The sequence below is a fragment of the Oncorhynchus masou genome, chromosome 29 (genome assembly GCF_036934945.1).
Source record: "Oncorhynchus masou masou isolate Uvic2021 chromosome 29, UVic_Omas_1.1, whole genome shotgun sequence".
Classification (NCBI taxonomy): domain Eukaryota; kingdom Metazoa; phylum Chordata; class Actinopteri; order Salmoniformes; family Salmonidae; genus Oncorhynchus; species Oncorhynchus masou.
Genome location: NC_088240.1, coordinates 21,513,750 through 21,541,531, shown reverse-complemented (window position 1 = coordinate 21,541,531; position 27,782 = coordinate 21,513,750). Strand labels below are relative to the sequence as shown.

At 43.0% G+C, this 27,782-nt stretch overlaps 1 protein-coding gene across 1 annotated transcript; it reads left to right on the top strand.

The window, feature by feature from the left end:
• Positions 1–33: 33 nt before the first annotated feature.
• Positions 34–27,494, top strand: LOC135519179 (zinc finger MYM-type protein 2-like). The gene is given in 24 exon segments (XM_064944271.1): positions 34–1,042; positions 2,057–2,457; positions 2,459–2,954; positions 3,095–3,383; positions 3,469–3,631; positions 6,693–6,905; positions 9,655–9,811; positions 10,361–10,476; positions 11,121–11,246; positions 11,493–11,643; positions 13,392–13,564; positions 13,665–13,830; positions 13,914–13,948; positions 14,078–14,210; positions 14,328–14,449; positions 14,958–15,096; positions 15,549–15,686; positions 19,187–19,287; positions 19,657–19,819; positions 19,917–20,071; positions 24,279–24,393; positions 24,761–25,006; positions 25,166–25,304; positions 25,781–27,494. Coding segments are annotated over 23 exon segments (4,134 nt in total). The 5' UTR covers positions 34–1,042; positions 2,057–2,082; the 3' UTR covers positions 26,004–27,494.
• The last annotated feature ends 288 nt before the right edge of the window (positions 27,495–27,782 follow it).

Here is a 27,782-nt window from a genome sequence, read left to right as displayed (position 1 = left end):
CATCGACTGCATCCTTATGTAATACATGTATCACTAGCCACTTTAACTATGCCACTTTGTTTACATACTCATCTCATATGTATATACTGTACTCGATACCATCTACTGTATCTTGCCTATGCTGCTCTGTACCATCACTCATTCATATATCCTTATGTACATATTCTTTATCCCCTTACACTGTGTATAAGACAGTAGTTAGGAATTGTTAGTTAGATTACTTGTTGGTTATTACTGCATTGTCGGAACTAGAAGCACAAGCATTTCGCTACACTCGCATTAACATCTGCTAACCATGTGTATGTGACAAATAAAATTTGATTTGATATTTTGTGTCACATTGGCCAGCAAGCACACATTCCCTTTGATAGCTATGTTTACTCTGGAGACAACTTGCCGTTTTAGAGAGAGCTTTGTGTTTTGTAACATGAAAACGGTGTAGTCACGTTAGTACTGGTAATGCAGTGATTTACTCAGTGCCTTCAGAAAGTATTCACACCCCTTGAGTTTTTCCACATTTTGTTGTGTTACAGCCGGAATATAAAAGTAGATTTTTTTTCTTCTCACTGGCCTACATACAATACCCCATAATGTCAGTGGAATTATGTTTTTAGAAATGTTTACAAATTAATGAAAAATTAAAAGCTGAAATGTCAGTGCAATATTTTACTTTGTGGGGGGTCAATAAATATTCAACACCTTTGTTTTGGCAAGCCTAAATAAATTCAGGAGTAAACATTTGCTAAAGTCACGTAATAAGTTGCATGGATTCACTCTGTGTGCAATAATAATGTTTAACAATTATATATATCTTTTTTTGTGTTTTACCCTCTTCTTCTCCCCAATTTTGATCTCGTCTCATCGCTGCATCTCCCCAACGGGTTTGGGAGGCGAAGGTTGAGTCATGTGCCCCCTGAAACATGACCCGCCGAACCGCGCTTCTTAACACCTGCCTGCTTAACCCGGAAGCCAGCCAATTGTGCTCCACCCTATGGGACTCCCGATCACAGCCAGTTGTGATACAGCCCAGGATCGAACCCGGGTCTGTAGTGACACTTCTAGCACTGCAATGCAGTGCCTTAGACCGCTGCCCCACTCAGGAGGCCCCCTTAACTTGATTTTTTAATGACTGCCTAATTTCTGTATCCCACACATACAATTAAGGTCCCTCAGTCGAGCAGTGAATTTCAAGCACAGATTCAACCACAAAGACCAGGGGGTTTTCCAATGCCTCACAAAGAAGGGCATCTATTGGTAGATGGGGAAAAACAAACATTGAATATACCTTTGAGCATGGTGAAGTTATTAATTACACTTTGGATGGTGTATCAATACACCCAGTCACTACAAAGATGCAGGCGTCCTTCCTAACTCAGTTGCCGGAGAGGAAGAAAACCGCTCAGGGATTTCACATTGAGGCCAATGGTGATTTTTAAATCGTTACAGAGTTTAATGGCTGTGATAGGAGAAAACTGAGGATGGATCAACAACATTGTAGTTACTCCACAATACTTATCTAATTGACAGAGTGAAAAGAAGGATGCCTGTACAGAATAAAAATCTATATTTTTAAAGTCACTAAAGTAAAACCGAGAAAAATGTCCTTTATGTCCTGAATACAAAGTGTTATGTTTGGAGCAAATCCAACACAACCCATCACAGACTACTGTAGATATTTTCAGGCATGGTGGTGGCTGCATCGTTATATGGGTATGCTTGTCATCGGCAAGGACTAGGGAGAATAGAGCACAGCACAGGCAAAATCCTAGAGGAAAACATGGTCCCGTCTGCTTTCCACCAGACACTGGGAGACAAATTCACCTTTTAGCAAGACAATAACCAAAAACACAAATATGCACACAAATATTACCTGGGTTTTACCTGAGCTCGTTAATGATTATTTTGTAATCAACCAGGTAGCCTAAACAGAGGTTGGCAGTGTTCCTATTTCTTCACATACATACAGCTTGTACCTGGGATACCTGCACTCAACATGTTTATCATGGACTAGGCTTATGGTAGGTTAGTCCTAATAACGTGTGCTGTGTTTGTGTAGGTGCAGGACAGGTGGTAGCAGCCTAAATGATGGATGGGGAATTGGAGCCCAAGCCTGGGGTAGTGGAGGGGAGCACAACCCCAGCCCCAGAAGAGGAACCCATGGACACAGACACTACTCGCTCCTCAGAGAAAACCACACCCCCCACTGGATCCCAGGCTCCCGTCACCACGGTAACAGAGGAACCCTCCAGGGTTCTGGAGAACAATGACAATGATGATGATGTGGTGCTAGTGGAAGAGGCCCCATCTCCCTCAGGGAAACAGCCCCCCACCCCCTCTGCTACTCCCCCTTCCCATGCTGGCACCCCCGCAGACTGCACTGAGCCCCGCCCCTCAGAAACCGAAACCACGGCAACGGTAAACATGACAACCACCACAGCAGCGGCAGCCCCCTTCAAAAAAAAAAAAAAACAGTCCACCTGCCACCTCATCAGCACCATCCACAGAGCCCATCGTCATTGACGATGAGGAGGATCCCGGGCACAGAGGCTCTTCTTTACTGGCCACAGCCGGAGGCCCCTCCTCTTCGTACAGCGGCGGTATCCTGAGCAGCACGGAGCCGGACTCTGAGATAAAGATTGGCAACGTCACAACGCTGGGGCCCTCTGCCATCGCCACGGCTGCTACAGCAGCCGATCCAGTGGCAGAGCCTGAGAGGGACATGAATCTGATGATCACCAGTGTGACGTCGCTGCAAGGCGGGGTGGGGGTAGGGGGGTCGGGTGTAGTGGAGAAGGGCTTGCAGATTAGCAGCACCTTCAGTCTGAACCCCGAGGCCCGGAGCTCCATCAGCACTACCAGGCTCCCGGCCACTTTCAACCCTGGCAGGGTCAACAACACCTCCACCACTAGTCAGCCTGTACAGAACGGAGACACAGGAACCCACCAGAGGCCTGGTAGTAAACACAAAGGCATATGGTTTTAACACTATTGTGCTGAACCATTCAATGCTGTCTTACAGCTTCTTTTCACATTGCACCTGTTACGTTGTTTCTTCAGGTCTGCTAAACTTTGTTTGTGTTTTTTCTCTCCACAGATTCGTGGATATCCCAGTCGGCCTCGTTCCCACGAAACCAGAAACAGACGGGGGTGGACTCTCCGTCGCCAACCGCCTCTCTGCCCAAACCGCCCGGCCCCTCCCCCTCTGGCTCCCAGAACCCCCCTCGCACTGTCAAGGTGACCTGCGCCAATTGTAAGAAGCCTCTGAAGAAAGGCCAGACGGCCTACCAGCGGAAAGGATCCACTCACCTGTTCTGTTCCACCACCTGCCTCTCTGCCTTCTCACACAAACCCACCCCCAAGAAGAGCTGCACCATGTGCAAAAAGTAAGAAGAAGAGTCGCTGTGTGTGTTGATATATCAAATGTTCTACTTTATTTCTAGTGTGTGTGTGTTAACGTGTGTCTTCCAGGGACATCACTACAATGAAGGGCACGATAGTGGCACAGGTGGACTCCAGTGAGTCGTTCCAGGAGTTCTGCAGTACAGGCTGTCTGGGAGCCTACGAGAACAAACAGAACCCACCCAAGTCCTCTCTAAAAACCAAGTGCACTGTGTGCGGAAAGCTCACTGAGGTCAGTGCAACACACTACACCAGGGATGGGCAACTTTGATGGGAGTGGGGGCCACAGAAAATCTGCGTACCCCCCCACCACATTGCGAGCAAAACATTTTAGCAGCTCCTCTCTTGACAGCGGAGAGAACATTTTTATGTTTTAGAGTTCATATTTTAGAGTTAATATGATATCTGAGTGAGACTGTCTAACAAAATTAATGGGGTCCCCGGGCTGAGAATTTGACCATGATTACTTCGATTAGGGATGGTCAAATTTGATGGGGGCGGGGGCCACAAAAAACCTGAACTCATTAGGGGCCGCAGTGGCTCGCAGCAGGGTTTTCGTTGGCCGGTAATAGCTGGCCTTCTTCTCTGGGAGAAGAATAAAACATTTAGAAAACATATACTTAATTGTTTGAAATCTGAAATGTTATTATATATATATTATAAGGTATGTCTTACCTTGCTTCAAAGTAGCCCAGCCAAAATCAGACCATATCCGAGGAGGCAATTCTTTTATACGAACTTTCTTTCATTGTCCTATAGCTGAAGGCACAATCCTAGTCATATTAGCAACCAATGCTAGTTGTTGCATATTAGATCTCCCCTCTTTAAAATGTTCTAACGGATTGCATGTGCAGTGCCCTTTTGACACAGTGTGCCAGTGGCCATCGAAGGTGAGCATTTGCCAACAGAGTCGGTTACGATGCCGAACTGCAGTCAGACATCTGTGGCGTTGTGTGACAAAACTGCACATTTTAGACTGGCCTTTTATTGTCCCCTGCACAAGGTGCACCTGTGTAATGAGCATTCTGTTTAATCAGCTTCTTGATATCCTACACCTGTCATCTGGATGGATTATATTGGCAAAGGAGAAATGCTCACTAACAGGGATGTAAACCAATTTGTACACCGCATTTAAGAAAAAATAAGCTTTTAAAATGCATGGAACATTTCTGGGATCTTTTATTTCAACTCATGAAACATTGGACCAACACTTCAAATCAAAAACATTTTATTTGTCACTTGCGCCGAATGCAACCTTACAGTTATATGCTTACTTACAAGCCCTAAACCAACAATGCAGTTTAAAAAAAAAGTGCTAAGAAAGTATTGACTAAAATAAACTGAAGTAAAAAAGTAACTAAATAAAAAACAAGAAAAATAACTAATAATTAAGGAGCAACAATAAAATAACAGTAGTGAGGCTATATACAGGGGGTACCGGTACAGAGTCAATGTGCACAGGTTAGTTGAGGTAATTATGGTAAGTTGTAGTGGTAAAGTGACTATGCATGGATAATAAACAGAGAGTAGCAGCAGCGTAAAAATGGGGCGGGACAATGCTAATAGTCCAGGTAGCCATTTGATTAGCTGTTCAGGAGTCTTATGGCTTGGGGGTAGAAGCTTTTTAAGAAACCTTTTGGACCTAGAATTGGCGACCCCGGTACCGCTTGCTGTGCGGTAACAGAGAGAACAATCTATGACTAGGGTAGCTGGAGTTTTTGACCATTTTTAGGGCCTTCCCCTGACACCGCCTGGTATAGAGCTCCTGGATGGCAGTAAACTTGGCCCCAGTGATGTACTGGGCTGTATGCACTGCCCCCTGTAGTGCCTTGCAGTCCGAGGCCGAGCAGTTGCCATACCAGGCGGTGATGCAACCAGTCAGGATGGTTCAGCTGTAGAACTTTTTGAGGATCTGAGGACCCATGCCAAATCTTTTCAGTTTCCTGAGGGGGAATAGGCATTGTCGTGCCCTCTTCACAACTGTCTTGGTGTGTTTGGACCATGATAGTTTGATGGTGATGTGGACACCAAGGAAATTAAAGCTCTCAACCTACTCCACTACAGCCCCGTTGATGAGAATGGGGACGTGCTTGGTCCTCCTTTTCCTGTAGTCCATGTTGAGTTTATATTTTTGTTCAGTGTTTATGTAATTAAAAGTCGCATTAAAGTCTGGCACCTGCCTCCTGTCAGCACCGGTCTGGACATTACAAACTGTAGCCAATACACATAGGCTATCACCTAGACAAATTATTTATGTACATTTACATGCACTTTTTTGTTTATCTAAACAGCTTGTGGTTTTCAAATCAATTGAATTGGCTATTTTGGTTAATGGCCTTGGTACCCTAGCAGATGGTCTTGTTGCCCTAGCAGATGGCCTTGGTGCCCTAGCAGATGGCCTTGGTGCCCTAGCAGATGGCCTTGGTGCCCTGGCAGATGGCCTTGGTGCCCTAGCAGATGGCCTTGGTGCCCTAGCAGATGGCCTTGTTGCCCTAGCAGATGGCCTTGGTGCCCTGGCAGATGGCCTTGGTGCCCTGGCAGATGGCCTTGGTGCCCTGGCAGATGGCCTTGGTGCCCTGGCAGATGGCCTTGGTGCCCTGGCAGACGGCCTTGGTGCCCTGGCAGATGCCTTGGTGCCCTGGCAGATGGCATTGGTGCCCTAGCAGATGGCATTGGTGCCCTAGCAGATGGCATTGGTGCCCTAGCAGATGGCCTTGGTAGGCTGGCAGATTAGGCACCTCTTGAATGCCAAATGGCCTTACCATTTGGCACACCCTTAAGAAAAACTACTGATTCACAAACAAATGTTGAAATTGCACCTTGTGTATTCTACTATTCTAACTCTCAACAGTAAGTTGAGACACTGACTGAGTTCCTAAAAATAAAAAATATACATTTTTTTGTAGGAGTGGAAATTGATCCATAGGCCTAAAAAAGGGTGCCCATCAATGTCTTAGATCAAAAGAAGTGGGTAGGGGTCGATTTGGACAGAGGATTTTCCACTCAAACTCCCTCCAACATGGCTGCCGACGGAAAAAAGTTTCTCATCCACTGTGTATGTCCAAGCCTTGAGCCTGGTGTCCATGGTTACTGCATGGAAAACAGTTGGCATCAAAATGGAGGGTGGTTCCCATCTGACCATGGAACAGTTTATAAACAACCACAACAACATCAGCCAGCCACCAGCTAGAATCTCACACCGATCTCACCCATTGCCTGTGTATTCATTCAATATGATTGAATTTTCACACGTTATTATAAATCATTCTTTCTATTCCTTTTCCTCATATCAGATCCGCCATGAGGTGAGCTTCAAGACGGTCACCCATAAAATATGCAGCGATGCCTGTTTCAACCGTTACCGCATGGCCAACGGGCTCATCGTGAACTGCTGTGAGCAGTGTGGTGAATACCTGCCCAGCCGCGCCACTGCTAACCACTTTCTCATCATTGACGGCAAGCAGAAACGCTTCTGCTGCCAGAACTGTATGCAGGATTACAAGCAGGTAACAGCCAGTCAGAACTGTATCAGGGATTACAAGCAGGTAACAGCCAGTCAGAACTGTATCAGGGATTACAAGCAGGTAACAGCCAGTCAGAACTGTATCAGGGATTACAAGCAGGTAACAGCCAGTCAGAACTGTATCAGGGATTACAAACAGTGGTGGATACCTGCCCAGCCGCGCCACTGCTAACCACTTTCTCATCATTGACGGCAAGCAGAAACGCTTCTGCTGCCAGAACTGTATGCAGGATTACAAGCAGGTAACAGCCAGTCAGAACTGTATCAGGGATTACAAGCAGGTAACAGCCAGTCAGAACTGTATCAGGGATTACAAGCAGGTAACAGCCAGTCAGAACTGTATCAGGGATTACAAACAGGTAACAGCCAGTCAGAACTGTATGCAGGATTACAAGCAGGTAACAGCCAGTCAGAACTGTATCAGGGATTACAAACAGGTAACAGCCAGTCAGAACTGTATCAGGGATTACAAACAGGTAACAGCCAGTCAGAACTGTATCAGGGATTACAAACAGGTAACAGCCAGTCAGAACTGTATCAGGGATTACAAACAGGTAACAGACAGTCAGAAGTGAATGCAGGATTACAAACAGGTAACCACTAGAAGTGTATCAGGGATTAGAAGCACATAACAGACAGTCAGAAGTGTATCAGGGATTGCAAGCAGGTAATAGACAAGTGTATCAGGGATTACAAGCAGGTAACAGACAGTCAGAAGTGTATCAGGGATTACAAGCAGGTAACACAGTCAGAACTGTATCAGGGATTAAAAGCAGGTAACAACCAGTCAGAACTGTATCAGGGATTACAAGCACATAACAGAGAGTCAGAACTTTAGAAATGCTGATGATCCAGATACTCAAATAGCCTAAAGATGGCCAGTTATATTGCTTCTTTTATCAGACAACAGTTTTCAGCTGTGCTAACATAATTGCAAAAGGGTTTTCTAATGATCAATTAGACTTTTAAAATGATCAACTTGGATTAGCTAACACAACGTGGTAATGGAACACAGGAGTGATGGTTGGTGATAATGGGCCTCTGTACGCCTATGTAGATATTCCATATAAAATCACCGTTTCCAGTTACAATAGTCATTTACAACATTAACAATGTCTACACTGTATTTCTAATCAATTTTGATATTTTAATGGACATTTTTTGTTGTTTTTCTTTCAAAAATAAGGACATTTCTAAGTGACCCCAAACTTTTGAACAGTAGTGTATATATATGTGATATCCATCTACACACAATACCCCATAATGACAGAGTGAAAACATTAATATTTTTTTGCAAATCTATTGAAGATGAAATACAGAAATATCTCATTTACATAAGTATTCACACCCCTGAGTCAATACTTTGTAGAAGCACCTTTGGCGGTGATGACAGCTGTGAGTCTTTCTGGGTAAGTTCCTTAAAACATTTCAAAACCTGGATTGCCCATTATTCTTTTCAAAATTCTTCAAGCTCTGTCAAATTGGTTGTTGATCATTGCTCAACAACCATTTTCAGGTTTTGACATATATTTTAAAGTAGATTTAAGAGTCAACTCTAACTCGGCCACTCAGGAACATTCACTGTCTTCGTGGTAAGCAACTCCAGTGTAGATTTGACTTTGTGTTTTAGTTTATTGTCCTGCTGAAAGGTTAATTAATCTCCCAGTGTCTGGTGGAAAGCAGACTGAACAAGGTTTTCCTCTAGGATTTTGCCTGTGCTGAGCTCCATTCCTTTTATTTTTTATCCTGAAAATCTACCCAGTCCTAAACGATGACAAGCATACCCATAAGATGATGCAGTCACCACTATGCTTGGAAATATGGAGAGTGGTACTCAGTAATGTGTTGTATTGGATTTGCCCCAAACATAACGCTTTGTATTCAGGACAAAAAGTTAATTGCTTTGCCACATTTTTTTGCAGTATTACTTTAGTGCGTTGTTGCAAACAGGATGTATGTTTTGGAATATTTTTTATTCTGTACAGGCTTCCTTCATTCATTCTGTCAATTATGTCAGTTTCGTGGCGTAACTACGATGTTGTTGGTCCATCCTCAGTTTTCTCCTATCACAGCCATTAAACTCTGTAACTGTTTTAAAGTCACAATTGGCCTCATGGTGAATTCCCTGAGCAGTTTCCTTCCTATCCAGCAACTAAGTTAGGAAGGACACCTGCCACTTTTTAGTGACTGGGTGTATTGATGCATCATCCAAAGTGTAATGAATAATTTCACCATGCTCAAAGGAATATTATATATATATATATTTCCCCCCCCCATCTACCAATAGATGCCCTTTTTTGCAAGACATTGGAAAATCTCCCTGGTCTTTGTGGTTGAATCTGTGTTTGAAATTCACTGCTCGACTGAGGGACCTTACAATTATCTGTATGTCAAAAATCATGTTTAACACTATTATTTGAGTCGATGCAATTTATTATGTGTCTTGTTAAGTTAGTTAGTACTTCTGAATGTATTTAGGCATGCCATAACAAAAGGCTTGAATACTTATTGACTTATTGACATTTCAGCTTTTCATTTTTTATTAATTTCTGAACATTTTCCCCCAAAATATTACACTTTGACATTATGGGGTATTGTATATAGGCCAGTGACCACAACATCTCAATTTAATCCATTTAAAATTCAGGCTGGAGCACAACAAAAACTGGAAAAATTTGAGGGGTATGAATACTTTCTGAAGGCAATGTATTTGTATTCCCTTATTCCTCTAGCCCCACTCTAAGATGACAATGTGTACTGGCTGTAGTGCCATGGTTAGGTCTAGTGAAGTCACTCACTGCATCGGGGCCAGCGGCACCATGGAACCATACTGCTCCACAGCCTGCATGAACAAGACCAAGATCGCTAGCACCGCTACCACTGTCCTCGGTTAGTATTTGTTTATACCTCACCATCAGTGCATCACTGTCCTCAATTTTCACATTTTTACATGGATTATAGTTCAACTTTCTGAATTGATCCCTGTCTCACACATTTCAATTTTAGTCATTTAGCAAACACTCTTATCCAGAGCGACTTACAGGAGCAATTAGGGTTAAGTGCCTTGCTCAAAGGAACATTGACTGATTTTTCACCTAGTCTGCTCAGGGATTTGAACCAGCAACTTTTCAGTTGCTGGCCCAACGCTCTTAACTGCTAGGCTACCTGCCACATATTAGTGCACTGCCACTCTCACTCTCCAGTGAGCCCACATCTTACGTCATTCACACTGACTGTTGGTGTGGTTTCTTTGATGTGTGGAATGTGGTAAATTTGGTAGTTGAAGTTGTATCATTTTCTTCTGTGTACATATGCGTTGGCGTGTGGGTGCAGTATAGCAAGTACAATTATAAAGGTGCTGGTACTTACAGTACCTACATTTGATCATACCGTGTGTAGGAAGGTTATGTGTCAAGGGGTGTTTTTGTTCCTTTGCAGACTCGGAGCCCACATGCCACTTCTGTAAGAAGACATCGTTACCTCAGTACCAGGCCACGCTGCTTGAGGGGAATGTCCTAAACTTCTGCAGCTCAACGTGTGTCACCAGGTTTCAGGTATGTACTGACTCCTTTCTTTTTTTAAATATCACCTTGTTAACCAGGACAAAACATTTGAATAAGAATTATAAAAGCCTACTGACAGTTAGGTTTCACGTTAGAAAGAACATGTCTAGCCTCCCGAGTGGCGCAGTGGTCTAAGGCACTTCATTGCAGTGTAAGCTGTGCCTCAGAGATCCTGGTTGGAGTCCATATTGGCCCAGCGCCGTCTGGGTTAGGGGAGGGTTTGGCCGGGAGGGATGTTCTTGTCCCATCGCACACTAGTGACTACTGTTTCGGGCCGGGCGCAATGCATGCTGACACGTTCTCCAGGTGTAATGCTGTTTCCTCACATTGGTGTGGATGGCTTCCGGGTTAAGCAGGCATTGTGTCAAGAAGCAGTGCAGCTTGGCGGGGTTGTGTTTCGGGGGATGCACGGCTCTCGAACTTCGCCTCTCCCAAGTCCATACGATACGATAGTTGCAGCGATAGGACAAGACTACCAGTTGGATGCCACGAAATTGGGGAGAAAAGGGAGTCAATAAAAATAAGAAAGAACATGTCTTGTGCAGTGCAACTAAACAATTAAGAAGTCCCTCAGTTTCTGGTTACCTTATCTAGTTTCCTGCAGCTCAAGGAAATGTTTCTTTCTCTCTCTTCAGAATGCAAACATTCAAACAGTAACCAATGGACAGACTCCCCTGTCTACAACGAACCACAACATCCAGCTCAAATGTAATTACTGTCGAGGAGCATTCAGCCTGAAGCCTGAAACCCTGGAGTGGGAGGTACATTCACTTTGTGGTCATGAACTTGGTTTATATAACACAATTATATTATATTTTTAGTTTTAGTTTTTTAAACATTTTTTAGAAAATTGAGCATTAAAGTTAATTGTACACCTTTTCTGTTGAAGTCTGTGAGTGTACATGCTCAACCTCTCCCTCTGTGTCCAGGATATATATCAAGTGGTCAAGCCTCAATTAAATATGCAGGAGCATTTAACATTGTGTGGGTATGTATTTCCCCCCCAGGATAAAGTGTACCAGTTCTGCAGTAAGATATGTTGTGAGGACTACAAGAAGCTGCACTGCATCGTCACCTTCTGCGAGTACTGCCAGGAGGAGAAGACGCTCCACGAGACAGTCAAGTTTTCTGGGGTCAAGAGGCCCTTCTGCAGCGAAGGTCTGACAATGCCCTCACTCCCTAATCTGTGTCCTTGTCAGCTAGTCTGTTTTGATTGGGAGAGTGAGAGAACCCAGAGTGAATAATACTTGTCCTCATCCCATATTTCTCAATGTCCCTGACATGTTCTGCCACTAGCCTGGGCACTTTAGCCTAGTGCTGGGCAATAGGTCGAAGGAATTCGAATCATTCTCATTTATGTTTTTTTGCGTGATGTCCCAAATGCCTATATTACAAGAATCAAGTTTTGTTGTATTTTTCGTTTTATGTCCGCTTGTCTCCTTCTCTCCTTCTGTGCTGCACGCACCTTCCCATTTACACCATAGATCTGTATATAATGATGAGATGCACATGATTCTGTCCTAACAATGGCAGTTGTCCCAAAGGCGGGAAGGCAAGCGACAAGATTAGGTCCAAAATTAGACCATAGAAACGCATTGGGCTTATTTTGGAAAGATTTTAGCGAGAGTGAAGCATCTCTCTTTCCCTCTTCCTTTAGTTTACACAAACACACCAAGCCCTTCCCCCTGCCACTCACATCAACAAAGATGAGCGATCACTTCTTCCTCTCTGACAAACGGTTTCAACTCGCTATTTGTATTTGATGTTTGGTCCAACAGAATCGGTCATATGGAGACTGAAACACATTGAGACATTATTTTACTGTAATAGAGGAGAAGTTATCCTTTCTAATGATTCAAATTGAGCGCAGAGCAGACACTACTAAAACGGGAGTATCAATGAACATTGACTCTGGAAAAGGAATGCTAAGGTTGTCGCGCGTAGCATTGTGGTACCAAGTACTGCTAGCAGCATTTTAGCCGAAAACTGTTATACTAGCTGTCTAGTCTGTGTTTTACAAATTTGCAATAAGCATAAAGCACAATCATATATAGAATTGTCACTCATTCTCATTCTGAGAAATAAGGCAGGCCACTTGATTTCAACATCTGAACAAAGTGGACATGCTTACAGTTGGAGACGAACAGAAGGGTGTGTTCATAACCTTTCAACTGTACTACCATGTTAGCTAGCAAACAGATCCAAGTTGGCTAAACTTGAAATATAAAGATTAGATGGCTGCTCACTAGCATGCGAGCTTGTGCTTGAGAGATTGTTTGAGATCTGGGTTAATTTTCTACAGCTTAATGCCTGCCAGAAGTGAATGTGCATTATGCATGGTTCTGGTTAAATTTGTAATAAAAATTGTATTTTAATGGACAGACTTGAAAGCCAGATCAGTGATTATTGCAGAAAAGCAGGTTGATCTATTTTGATAATGCAATTATTTTATTAGTAAAAATCTGTCGTTCTGCCCCTGAACAAGGCAGTTAACCCACTGTTCCTCGGCCGTCATTGAAAATAAGAATTTGTTCTTAACTGACTTGCCTAGTTAAATAAAGGTTAAATAAAAAAATGAGTGGGTCTTATGGTTGTGGAAGACTTATATTCAGCCTAGATATAACTTCACAAGACCTGAATTCATTAGATTATTGCTGACTGTTTTTAATGCAGTGGATTTTACCTTTAATTGTACAACAAAGCTTATTTAGAGAATATTTTTCTTTTAAATGTATATATATTGTGAATTGCCCAGAAGTTAGAAAAAAATCAAAGAGAAATTATTTTTAGGCCGTATTGCCCAGCCCTACTTTACCCAGACAACACATGAGTGTATACAGTATGTTTGTCACTTGAGCATTGACATCGTATAACCTGTAAACGTTGTTGTCCCTATTTCCCCTCAGGTTGTAAGCTGCTGTTCAAGCAGGACTTTGCCAAGCGGCTGGGTCTGAAGTGTGTGACCTGTAACTACTGCAGTCAGCTGTGTAAGAGAGGAGTGACCAGGCAGTTGGCTGGGGTGTCCAGGGACTTCTGCAGTGAAACCTGCGCCAAGAAGTTCCACGAGTGGTACTACAAGGTCAGAGCGCGTACCTAAATCAGTCTCACTATGAAAAATCATATTTCTCAAAATTGTGCATCCAGGATGTGATTTGTGTGTTTCCTGTTATGTCCACCAGGCGGCGCGCTGTGACTGCTGTAAGGTACAAGGGAACCTGACTGAGTCGGTGCAGTGGAGAGCAGAGATGAAGCACTTCTGTGACCAGCAGTGTCTCCTCCGCTTTTACTGCCAGCAGAACGAACCAAACCTGGCAACGCAGAAGGGCCCAGAGAACACCAGACTTGGTACTAATTTGTGTGCATTTAGACTTTTTGAAAACAAGTGCATCTGTGTGGTTGACTTACTGAACCATGTTTTCTATTGACAGGATTTGGAATACAAACTGAGGCAACCAACATTGCGGTGAGGAAAAAGTACTTAATGTTACAACCCTATAATTGTTACAGCACAGCTGACTGTAAGGTAAGGAATATCATTGTCCTTCTTTAACAAGTATCATCTGTTATCCTTGTATCATCTGTTATCTCCTAGATGTTGAGTCAGCCGTACACCGGTGGAGGGATCCTAAAGGATGTGAAGAATAAAGCTGTACTCTGCAAGCCTCTCACTATGACCAAGGCCACCTACTGCAAACCACACATGCAGAGCAAGCTCCTACAGACAGGTAGACACCTCAATATTACTGTTTGGGAAATCGAAGGTCAAACTGTGCGGCACATTATGTCTCTCACGAAGTAGTATGTCCATGGTTTGACCTTTTAATCTGTGTGTCTGTCTCCAGATGAGGATGACTGGGTGAAGAGGGAGTACATTCCCGTGCCCATCCCTGTACCTGTGTTCATCCCAGTCCCCATGAACCTCTACGCCCAGATCACACCCATTCCCATCACACTACCTGTCCCGGTAAGAAACACCCTGGGCTCCATGGAACCAATGGAATAGTCCCAAAAGTACAAATCCGGAATAATTTTATGCAGAAGTGTGTCCGATGATTAGAACTCTATTGCTATTCACATCTTGAAACTCTGTGATTTGGTATTTTGTAAATATGAGGACAACCATGGATAAGGTGGAGTGGATAGCCTAGTGGTTAGAGCGTTGGACTAGTAACCGGAAGGTTGTGAGTTCAAACCCCCGAGCCGACAAGGTACAAATCTGTCGTTCTGCCCCTGAACAGGCAGTTAACCCACTGTTCCCAGGCCGTCATTGAAAATAAGAATGTGTTCTTAACTGACTTGCCTGGTTAAATAAAGGTAAAAAATTAACTTGTAAGTCGCTCTGGATAAGAGCGTCTGCTAAATGACTTAAATGTAAAATGTAATGTATTTACTCTTGAATGAGTGTTTCCAGTATTTAACACAAAAACAGTCTCTAACCAGCCAGTGGTCCCTGTCTCTCCCTCCTACCCCAGGTTCCAGTGCCAGTGTTCCTGCCCACCACACTGCAGGGCACAGAGCAGATTGTCCAGACCATCAACAAGCTGAAGGCCACTGACCCCCATGAGGCTGACCTCTCCATGGCTGAGATGATTGCAGAGGACCAGAAGCCAGGTACACACACACACAGAAAGAAAGCCGGGTACCGACTTAATATATTCCATTTAGCAAACTCTGCGACTTAGAATAATGCGTGAACACATTTTGCTTATGGGTGGTCCCAGGAATCAAATCAACTACCCTGGCGTTACAAGCACCATGCACTACCAACTGAGCTACAAAGGACTTCACATCCACAGTTCCAAAAGTGCAAACTCAAAACTAAATCAAGCGTGACTCAAATACTTTTAAGCGTGTCCAATGATTAGAACTCTATTGCTGTTCACATCCTGAAACTCTGTGATTGGTATTTTGTTATATGAGGACATGAAACAAACCATGGCGCTTCTTTATCCATGGCTACCGGTATGCATCTTTGTCTAGCTGAATGGGATGCACTTCTCTGCCTCATCACTGCAAGCTGCCACAGATGAAATGTCGATTGTTGTGTTGTGTGACTGTTTCAGATGTGAAGGTGAAGAGGGAGCGAGGAGAAGGAGAGGCCAGGTCCAGCAGCAGCAGCTCCAGTAAGAGCAGCTCTGAATCAGAGGCTGAGGAGGAGAAGTATGAACCAGATCTGGACCTGGAGAACGACTTTCCTCAAGGTACGACTACTGAGCAGCATTTGACCACCCTGACACTGTGAGACACTTTCTAGTCCTATCCTCTATTGTGGAAAATTATATTATTTGGCTGCTCTCTGTCTCTCAGTACAGTGGAGAGGTGCTAAACAATATCACCATGTGACATGGGTGTTTTTAAAAAAATATTATGGCATATCAGACGAAGGGATTTATTTAGGTGTATTTATAATCAGAAGTGCATTCAGAAGGCCAGGTGTAGAATTACATTAAAATACCTAGATAATACAATAATAATATAATAAAGAACCTTGCTAATACATGAATATAATAAATAATCTAGCTAATACAGGAGTACAATAATAATACAATAAATAATCTAGCCAATACAGGAATAAAATAATACAATAAGGAACCTAGCTAGTACAGGACGAGAATGAAGAACCAAGCTAATACAGGACTAGAATAAAGAATCTAGCTAATACAGGAATACAATGAAGAACCTAGCTAATACAGGAATACAATAAAGAACCTAACTAATACAGGACTAGAATAAAGACCTAGCTAATACAGGAATACAATGAAGAACCGAGCTAATACAGGACTACAATAAGGAACCTAGCTAATACAGGAATACAATAAAGAACCTAGCTAATACAGGAATACAATGAAGAACCTAGCTAATACAGGAATACAATAATAATACAATAAATAATCTAGCTAATACATGAATACAATAAGGAACCTAGCTAATACAGGAATACAATAAGGAACCTAGCTAATACAGGAATACAATAATAATACAATAAATAATCTAGCTAATACAGGAATACAATAAGGAACCTAGCTAATACAGGAATACAATAAAGAACTTAGCTAATACAAGAATACAATGAAGAACCAAGCTAATACAGGAATACAATGAAGAACCAAGCTAATACAGGAATACAATGAAGAACCTAGCTAATACAGGAATACAATAATACAATAAATAATCTAGCTAATACAGGACTACAATAATACAATAAGGAACCTAGCTAATACAGGAATACAATGAAGAACCTAGCTAATACAGGAATACAATAATACAATAAATAATCTAGCTAATACAGGACTACAATAATACAATAAGAAACCTAGCTAATACAGGAATACAATAATACAATAAATAATCTAGCTAATACAGGAATACAATAAGGAACCTAGCTAATACAGGAATACAATAATAATACAATAAATAATCTAGCTAATACAGGAATACAATAAGGAACCTAGCTAATACAGGAATACAATAAAGAACTTAGCTAATACAGTAATACAATGAAGAACCAAGCTAATACAGGAATACAATGAAGAACCAAGCTAATACAGGAATACAATGAAGAACCAAGCTAATACAGGACTACAATAATACAATAAGGAACCTAGCTAATACAGGAATACAATGAAGAACCTAGATAATACAGGAATACAATGAAGAACCTAGCTAATACAGGAATACAATAATACAATGAAGAACCTAGCTAATACAGGAATACAATGAAGAACCAAGCTAATACAGGAATACAATGAAGAACCTAGCTAATACAGGAATACAATAATACAATAAATAATCTAGCTAATACAGGACTACAATAATACAATAAGGAACCTAGCTAATACAGGAATACAATGAAGAACCTAGCTAATACAGGAATACAATAATACAATAAATAATCTAGCTAATACAGGACTACAATAATACAATAAGAAACCTAGCTAATACAGGAATACAATAATACAATAAATAATCTAGCTAATACAGGAATACAATAAGGAACCTAGCTAATACAGGAATACAATAATAATACAATAAATAATCTAGCTAATACAGGAATACAATAAGGAACCTAGCTAATACAGGAATACAATAAAGAACTTAGCTAATACAGTAATACAATGAAGAACCTAGCTAATACAGGAATACAATAATACAATGAAGAACCTAGCTAATACAGGAATACAATGAAGAACCAAGCTAATACAGGAATACAATGAAGAACCTAGCTAATACAGGAATACAATAATACAATAAATAATCTAGCTAATACAGGACTACAATAATACAATAAGGAACCTAGCTAATACAGGAATACAATGAAGAACCTAGCTAATACAGGAATACAATAATACAATAAATAATCTAGCTAATACAGGACTACAATAATACAATAAGAAACCTAGCTAATACAGGAATACAATAATACAATAAATAATCTAGCTAATACAGGAATACAATAAGGAACCTAGCTAATACAGGAATACAATAATAATACAATAAATAATCTAGCTAATACAGGAATACAATAAGGAACCTAGCTAATACAGGAATACAATAAAGAACTTAGCTAATACAGTAATACAATGAAGAACCAAGCTAATACAGGAATACAATGAAGAACCAAGCTAATACAGGAATACAATGAAGAACCAAGCTAATACAGGACTACAATAATACAATAAGGAACCTAGCTAATACAGGAATACAATGAAGAACCTAGATAATACAGGAATACAATGAAGAACCTAGCTAATACAGGAATACAATAATACAATGAAGAACCTAGCTAATACAGGAATACAATAATACAATACATAATCTAGCTAATACATGAATACATTAATAATACAATAAATAATCTAGCTAATACAGGAATACAATAATAATACAATAAATAATCTAGCTAATACAGAACTACAATAATACAATAAGGAACCGAGCTAATACAGGAATACAATAAAGAACCTAGCTAATACAGGAATACAATGAAGAACCTAGCTAATACAGGAATACAATAAAGAACCTAGCTAATACAGGACTACAATAATACAATAAGGAACCTAGCTAATACAGGAATACAATAATACAATAAGGAACCTAGCTAATACAGGAATACAATAATAATACAATAAATAATCTAGCTAATACAGGAATACAATAATAATACAATAAGGAACCTAGCTAATACAGGAATACAACAATAATACAATAGAGAAGCTAGCTAATACAGGAATACAATAAAGAACCTAGCTGATACAGGAATAGAATAATACAATAAAGACCCTAGCTAATACAGGAAGACAAAAATAATACAATAGAGAACCTAGCTAATACAGGAATACAATAAAAAAACTACGTAATATAATAATACAACTAAGAACCTGGGCCCGAACTGAGCCCGTGACCAGCAGCTCTGGACTACGTGTTCATTAGAGAGAAGGTAGTTATGTAGCAACAGCTGTTTGATGATTCAATTCACCCGCACCCCTTCTGGTAAAGGCCATTGCTAATTCACTTATTCACCTCCCTCTCTATCTGTCTGGCTTGCTTTGGCACAGCACAGTTCGGTCCAGATTGGTTCAGCTCAGTCCGGCTCACTTTAGCTCTGCCCACCTCTGTCGAACTCCAGTCTGGTTGGCTTTGAATTGGCTCATCCCTTACCTGTGTCCGTTTGTCCTGTCTGTCTTTCCTGTTTTATCCCCAGACCCTTTTCCTACACTCGAGAGCCTGGACGTGGATACGGGGTTCACCCTGCCCCCTCTCCTGGCTGAGGAGAAGGATGAGGTACCCAGAGCCAGGAGACAGGTACACTACTCTAACCACCCTGACCCCTTTCATCTACCTAACCTTTAATTTCTCTCCAGTTGGAAGCAGAAGTGTGCCCAACGATTAGAACTCTATTGCTGTTCACAACCTGCCCAGGGACTGCAGTTGAAAATGAGCCGGCTGGCTAAAACAAGGCACTTTTACTGAAATGTTGATTCATGTCCACTGTCCTTGTAAAAATAAACTCTGTGATTGTTATTTTTCACATGAGAACATGAAATAATAAACCATGAATGATGTTCTTATGAAGATAAACATATAAAATGGTGGAGTGGATAAGATCTCCCACACGAAGGATTCCACCGAGACAATATTAGTCTCATTCATAGGGCTGTGTGCTTGTTTCAGGGACATAAGAGGCGAGCTGTAGAGGGAGACCCCTCTCCCCCTATGACAGAGAGGTGCTCGTTACCCCTGAGGTCTCACTACGGTGTCAACGCCTGGAAACGGTGGGCGCTGACCTCGACTGACCAATCAGGTGACGCTAAAGGGAAAGACAGCCTCAAGCACGGTGAGTAAGCTCCGCCCACAGAAACTATTATCGTACATTCTGTATGAAAGGTGCTATATAATTAAATTGGTAAGAGATTATAATTATTTGTCCTCAGAATCTCCATCGGCCCGGTCGAAGAGTAACCTGCTCTCTCTAAAAGCGTCAGAGCTCAGCCTGGCCTTGTCCCGATTCGTCCGCGAGGTACGGCGGCCCAATGGAGAGCGCTACGCCCCTGACAGCATCCTCTACCTCTGCCTGGGCATCCAGCAGGTCAGTCACCTCCCTGTTCAGTTTCTCCTACTCGGTCACCTTCTGTAGCCTGGTTCCATTTCAGTTTTTAGCCCTTTGCTCCTCCCCATCAGACAGTGTTCACAGATCTGACAGATACTACTATACATTTTATTTATTTTTTCTTCTCCACCTTTATTTAACCAGCTAGGCAAGTTGAGAACAAGTTCTCATTTACAACTATTTATAGATGGGCTATGTACAGGTGCAGTGATCTGTGAGCTGCTCTGACAGCTGGTGCTTAAAGCTAGTGAGGGAGATAAGTGTTTCCAGTTTCAGAGATTTTTGTAGTTCGTTCCAGTCATTGGCAGCAGAGAACTGGAAGGAGAGGCAACCAAAGGACGAATTGGCTTTGGGGGTGACAAGTGAGATATACCTGCTGGAACGCGTGCTATGGGTGGGTGCAGCTATGGTGACCAGCGAGCAGAGATAAGGCGGACTTTAGCTAGCAGGGTCTTGTAGATGACCTGGAGCCAGTGGGTTTGGCGACGAGTATGAAGCGAGGGCCAGCCAACGAGAGCGTACAGGTCGCAGTGGTGGGTAGTATATGGGGCTTTGGTGACAAAATGGATGGCACTGTGATAGACTGCATCCAATTTGTTGAGTAGGGTGTTGGAGGCTATTTTGTAAATGACATCGCCGAAGTCGAGGATCGGTAAGATGGTCAGTTTTACGAGGGTATGTTTGGCAGCATGAGTGAAGGATGCTTGATTGCGAAATAGGAAGCCAATTCTAGATTTAACTTTGGATTGGAGATGCTTTCTGTTAGTCTGGAAGGAGAGTTTACAGTCTAACCAGAACCGTCCAGAGTAGTGATGCTGGACGGGCAGGCAGGTGCAGGCAGCGATCGGTTGATGAGCATGCATTTAGTTTTACTTGTGTTTAAGAGCAGTTGGAGGCCACGGAAGGAGAGTTGAATGGCATTGAAGCTCGTCTGGAGGGTTGTTAACAGTGTCCAAAGAAGGGTCAGAAGTATACAGAATGGTGTCGTCTGCGTAGAGGTGGATCAGAGACTCACCAGCAGCAAGAGCGACATCATTGATACATACAGAGAAGAGAGTCGGCCCAAGAATTGAACCCTGTGGCACCCCAATTTGACACACTGATCTCTGACTGATAAGTAGTTGGTGAACCAGGCGAGGCAATCATTTGAGAAACCAAGGCTGTTGAGTCTGCCGACGAGGATGTGGTGATTGACAGAGTCGAATGCCTTGGCCAGGTCAATGAATATGGCTGCACAGTATTGTTTCTTATCGATGGCGGTTAAGATATCGTTTAGAACCTTGAGCGTGGCTGAGGTGCACCCATGACCAGCTCTGAAACCAGATTGCAAAGCAGAGAAGGTACGGTGGGATTCGAAATGGTCGGTGATCTGTTTGTTAATTTGGCTTTTGAAGACCCTAGAAAGGCAGGATAGGATAGATATAGGTCTGTAGCAGTTCGGGTCAAGAGTGGCCCCCCCTTTGAAGAGGGGGATGACCTCTGCTGCTTTCCAATCTTTGGGAATCTCAGACAACACGAAAGAGAGGTTGAACAGGCTAGTAATAGGGGTTGCAACAATGGATAATTTTTTAGAAAGAAAGGGTCCAGATTGTCTGGCCTGGCTGATTTGTGGGGGTCCAGAATTTGCAGCTCTTTCAGAACATCAGCTAACTGGATTTGGGAGAAGGAGAAATGGGGAAGGCTTGGGCGTGTTGCTGTGGGGGGTGCAGTGCTGTTGACCGGGGTAGGGGTGGCCAAGTGGAAAGCATGGCCAGCCGTAGAAAAATTATTGAAATTCTCAATTATAGTGTATTTATCGGTGGTGACAGAGTTTCCTATCCTCAGTGCAGTGGGCAGCTCCATGGACTTATTCTCCATGGACTTTACAATGTCCCAGAACTTTTTTGAGTTTGTGTTGCAGGAAGCAAATTTCTGCTTGAAAAAGTTACCCTTGGCCTTTCTAACTGCCTGTGTATATTGGTTTCTAACTTCCCTAAAAAGTTGCATTTCATGTGGGCTGTTCGATGCTAATGCAGAACGCCACAAGATGTTTTTGTGTTGGTTAAGGGCAGTCAGGTCTGTAGAGAACCAAGGGCTATATCTGTTCCTGGTTCTACATTTCTTGAATGGGGCATGCTTATTTAAGATGGTGAGGAAGGCTTTTTTATTTTTTATTTTTTTTACCCCCAATTTTCTCCCCAATTTCGTGGTATCCAATTGTTTTTTTAGTAGCTACTATCTTGTCTCAACGCTACAACTCCCGTACGGGCTCGGGAGAGACGAAGGTTGAAAGTCATGCGTCCTCCGATACACAACCCAACCAAGCCGCACTGCTTCTTAACACAGCGCGCATCCAACCCGGAAGCCAGCCGCACCAATGTGTCGGAGGAAACACCGGGCACCTGGCAACCTTGGTTAGCGCACACTGTGCCCGGCCCGCCACAGGAGTCGCTGGTGCGCGATGAGACAAGGATATCCCTACCGGCCAAATCCTCTCTAACCTGGACGACGCAAGGCCAATTGTGCGTCGCCCCACGGACCTCCCGTTCGCGGACGGTTACGACAGAGCCTGGGCATGATCCCAGAGTCTCTGGTGGCACAGCTAGCGCTGCAATACAGCGCCTTTAACCACTGCACCACCCGGGAGGCCCGCAAGGAAGGCCTTCCAGGATACCCGGGCCAGGTCGATTAGAAAAGCCTGCTCGCTGACGAGTTTCAAGGAGCGTTTGATTGTGATGAGTGGAGATCGTTTGACCGCTGACCCATTACGGATGCAGGCAGTGATCGCTGAGATCTTGGTTTAAAACAGCAGAGGTGTATTTAGAGGGCAAGTTGATTAGGATGAGGCTGCCTGTGTTTACGGCTTTGGGGTTGTACCTGGTAGGTTCATTGATAATTTGTGTGAGATTGAGGGCATCAAGCTTAGATTGTAGGATGGCCGGGGTGTTAAGCATGTCACAGTTTAGGTCACCTAGCAGCACGAGCTCTGAAGATAGATGGGGGGGAAATCAGTTCACATATGGTATCCAGAGCACAGCTGGGGGCAGAGGGTGGTCTATAGCAGGCGGCAATGGTGAGAGACTTGTTTTTAGAGAGGTGTATTTTTAAAAGTAGAAGTTCAAATTGTTTGGGTACAGACCTGGATAGAAGGACAGAACTCTGCAGGCTATCTCTGCAGTAGATTGCAACACCGCCCCCTTTGGCCGTTCTATCTTGTCTGAAAATGTTGTAGTTACGGATGGAGATTTCAGAGTTATTGGTGGTCTTCCCAAGCCAGGATTCAGACACGGCTAAGACATCTGGGTTGGCAGAGTGTGCTATAGCAGTGAATAAAACAAACTTAGGGAGGAGGCTTCTAATGTTAACATGCATGAAACCAAGGCTTTTGCGGTTACAGAAGTCATCAAAAGAGAGCGCCTGGGGAATAGGAGTGGAGCTAGGCACTGCAGAGCCTGGATTCACCTCTACATCGCCAGAGGAACAGAGGAGGAGTAGGATAAGGGTACGGCTAAAAGCCATGAGAATTAGATGTCTAGGACGTCCGGAACAAAGAGTAAAAGGAGTAGGTTTCTGGGGGCGATAAAATAGATTCAAGTTATAGTGTACAGACAAAGGTATTGTTGGATGTGAATACAGTGGAGGTAAACCTAGGCATTGAGATGATGATGAAAGAGATATTGTCTCTTAATTCATATTCATTGACTGAATAGTTGCAAGGGATCAGAATGGCTCCAGGCCCCCCTATATCTCTCTCTCTCTGCAGTCATGAAAGGAGAGGGCTGTTGTAGCCACAGGCAGCGCTAGGTGTTTGTGACGAGATGCAGGGTTGGGACTGGGAGTCAGTCAGGCTGGCTGATGATGTCATAGTTTCATAGGGCTGCAGTTATGATTGATGGAAGAGGCCTTGGTTCTGAATGATGCATTTACAGTGCAACCATGGCGATGTGGCATGCGGGTTCTCATTCTCATCAGACAAGCGTTGCTTTATTTGGAAGAGACACCTCTATTTCTCACTACTCTCCTTTCATATTTTTTAAGAGTTGTCCAATGATTAGAACTTTTGCTGTTCACATCCTGGAACATGGTGTTGACTATTTATAATATGAGGACACCATCTATATTCTTCACAATCTCATAACCAGATCTAAGTTTGGCTTTCAACAAGATTTTCCCCTAGTCCAGTTATTCTCTGTTTGTTTGTCTGTAGCATCTGCAGGCCAAAGGCAGGAAAGATGAACTGTTCAGTGACCCGTGTTTCGAGCCGTTTGGAGAGGAGCTCAACAAGGTCCTCAAAGACTGGCAGCCCAGCGTGATGCCAGATGGTAAATAAATACACTTACACTTTATCACTGCTCAATTCACGTCTATCAACTGAATTATCTTCAGCACACACTCCATCTATGCTCTTTACGGTAAGGTTTTAGACCTGGAAGTGTTTGTTTTTAACTGCAACTCCGTAGTAGACCTACCCGCAGTGTCCAATGATTAGAACTATTTTTGCTGTTCACATTCTGAAACAATAGTGATTGCACTATATTTATGATATGAGGACACTGTAGACATGATCTGTCTCAAACCACATTAATTTGAAACAGCTTTTGTGTGGATCAGTGTTTGTGTTAATGTTATGTCCAGAGGGACTATATTATGATCAGTGTTGTTAAGTTATCGGTCTGTCTATACCCCCAGGCGCTCGGTGGGGCTGTGTGGAGGAGCAGTGCCTGTGGAGCTGTAAGCTGCTGGGGGAGCAGAGTCCTGCAGCATTGCTGCGCTCCCTGGTCTATCTCAACACCAAGTACTTTGGCCTGCGCACCGTAGAGCAGCATCTGTGCCTTTCCTTTAGTAACGTCTACGGGCCAGACCACACAGACCCAGCCACACAGAAAACCACTGTCTGCATCCGAGTCCCCTCCATCTCCTCACAGGACCACCCCTGTGAGTCTGACCACTAAGACACACTTACACACACACACACACACACACTGTTGTGGTCAAGTGCATCTTTTTATCAGCATTTCTTTAGATGTGCCTATTTTTGTGCCAGGGCTCCTGTCATGTTGTTAATCCTCCCTGTCTGTTTGTGTCTGTGAGTAGTACAAACAGGGTCCAGGAAGAGGAAACGTAAAGAGGACAGTGACCCGGCCTACGAGCCAGATGACGGCTCAGGAAGCTCCAGCCACTGTCCAGTCAAGAAGCACGAGGGCAGACTCTACGAGCTCTACCGTTCCAAGTGGTGTGTCCCTTTTCTCTTCTATGACCTCGACTTTCTCAAGTGGTCAATTTACCTTACTACATTGTAGTCATTTATGTGTTGAATATCAGGGACCACTGCACAGCAAATATGCAGGTTAGTGTTTTTCATCAGGAATCTTGTTCTGGAGGCAGGTCTGCAGAGTGGTCATTAACTGGTACAGCCACAAAGTCATAAAATCTGAATTTAAACCTAACCATAACCACACTGCTAATCCTAACCTTAAATTAATTTAGACTTAAATTAAGACCAAAAAGCTCATTTTTGTTTATATTAATTTTTACAATATAGCCAATTTTGATTTTGCAGCTGGCCCATCTAGTGGAAATCGCTCAGTTCTGCCTCTAGGACAAGCTTCATCCCAATCAACGTCAATCTGCAACAAATGTATTGGCCCAAATGTAGCTCCGTAGCTATAATTTCATTTGTGGTTAATGTGGTCATTCCTCTCTCTGCAGCCCGGGGTTGTTGAGGCAGCGTATGGATGTGTTCTATGTGCAGCCAGAGGCATCGGGCTGCAGCAGTGACAGTGACAGCTCCCTGTGGTTCTCCTCTACTCCTCTGGACCGCAGTGTCCTGGAGAGCATCCTCACCCCTCTCCTCCTGGTCAAAGACATCTACAGAGAGCGCCATCTAGAAGAAGAGGAGGAGGAGGAGGAGGAGGAGGGAGGTGGGGAATAGAGTCCACTCTTCCTCTCTATCTCAGAGAAGAGAAGGATTAGGGTCCTCTTTTCTTCCATCCAGTCCCATCCTCAACAACATTACAACTTGGTTGCTGCATTCTCTATCTTTTACACCATTACTCCACCATTACTCACCGATCTCAGGCCAGCTGTGAGTGTACAGTGGATGTCAGGTGAGAAGGAACTACACATCGTAGAATGTATAGAACGGGCATACCCATTTAAGTTAATAATGGCTTAATTGGTGGGCTGGTGGTGTTAACCAGTCAAATTGTTAGGGTTAGAGGTTCCAAGCCCATTCTATTCATTCTATTTCTATGCTGCACATGCCCAGAGCTGATCGGAGGAAAGCGTTTCCCTGAAGGGCCAAGGAAGGGGACTCGGTCTGCAAGTAGCTAGGGGCGATATTGGGAGTGTGTCGTGTGAAAAGCAAATTCCCCATGAACTGCTGCTCTTCCTTCTGTAGGGGAAGTCCATTCACGTGATGTAGCATTACTTACTAAGCCCAGATTGGGCTGTTATGCTGTGTAAATATTTCTGAAAGTTAAGTAGGGGATGGGAAGAGACAGATAGACATCCACCAGAATCCATCCCACTGAATCCTCCTCAGCTTTGACCCCCAGAAGCCTTTTAAAGATAAGACATTTATTTATTGCGGTTGATTGATTGGTCTTGGTTCTATTGTATGTTTGTTCTTTGTACGCCGGGATGGGATGCGTGTTCCATTGTGATGCGTGTGCCATTTTTCTCTCCTCCGTTAAGAGCATTAATTAGTTGATTAATTAAACCTGCTGCAGCCTGGAGCTCTCCTGTGTCTCTGTCTTTCCCGTTTCTTTGTTCTGAGGGTGGAGGTAGGGGTGGCTGCAGGGGTATTGTCTGGGGCTTCAGAAGATCTGCAGGGTTTTGTCTAGAGGGGAGACAGCTTTTATCAAATTTACTTTTCGTAGCAGGTTTAAGGGAAATTACACCACCGGTTAGGAGAATCAACGTAGCAGGTTAGGAGAAATAGGTTAAGGTTATGAAAATGGTTAGGGTTAGCAAATTTGACAAAAGCTGTATCCCATCTACATGACCAAGTTGCCGGTACAAGTATGAAGGAGATGGTATACTGCCTAAAGACTACATATTTTGTCTGTTTTAATCCCAGTGTATTTTGTTTTGTCTCATTGAAGCTATTTGATGTTGATTATTTAGTTGTAAACGTAGCACTTGATAATGGGTGTTGTATTACTCCCAGCTAATGAGTTATATTCTGTTAACATGGCAACTGTTTGTGATGTAACTAGGGTGGACAGATCTCTTTCAGGATTAGCACATTATAGACATGCCTGGTGACGTTTTCCAAATTTACTCCAGGCATCCAAATTACACTAGAAAGCTCTGCATCTCCTTAACTTATTTATGTTTTTTATTACTGTTACCCTTTTACATTTTATTTGTATTATTTTCTATCAATAAATTACAAGCGAATACCTCGTTTTTACGTTGACTTCTGAATAGGATTTTGTTTGATTTAGATTTTTCTTTGAATGGCACCTACCTTGCCTTCCATGTACTGTCTGTGGACTACACTTCAAGGCTGGAGAATGTCTGGATGGAGCCTGTCAAGGAAAGGAGTCACAATTGGTTCTGTGACTAGCCGGCTGGCTCCAAAGCCTAATGTGAATGTGCCTGTGTGGACTGAAAGTGTGTGTAACTTCATGCCAGGTTAATTCAGTGTGTGGGCTGATCTGCCAAATTGATAAAAATAAATAATTTAATTTCTTAGATGTTTTAC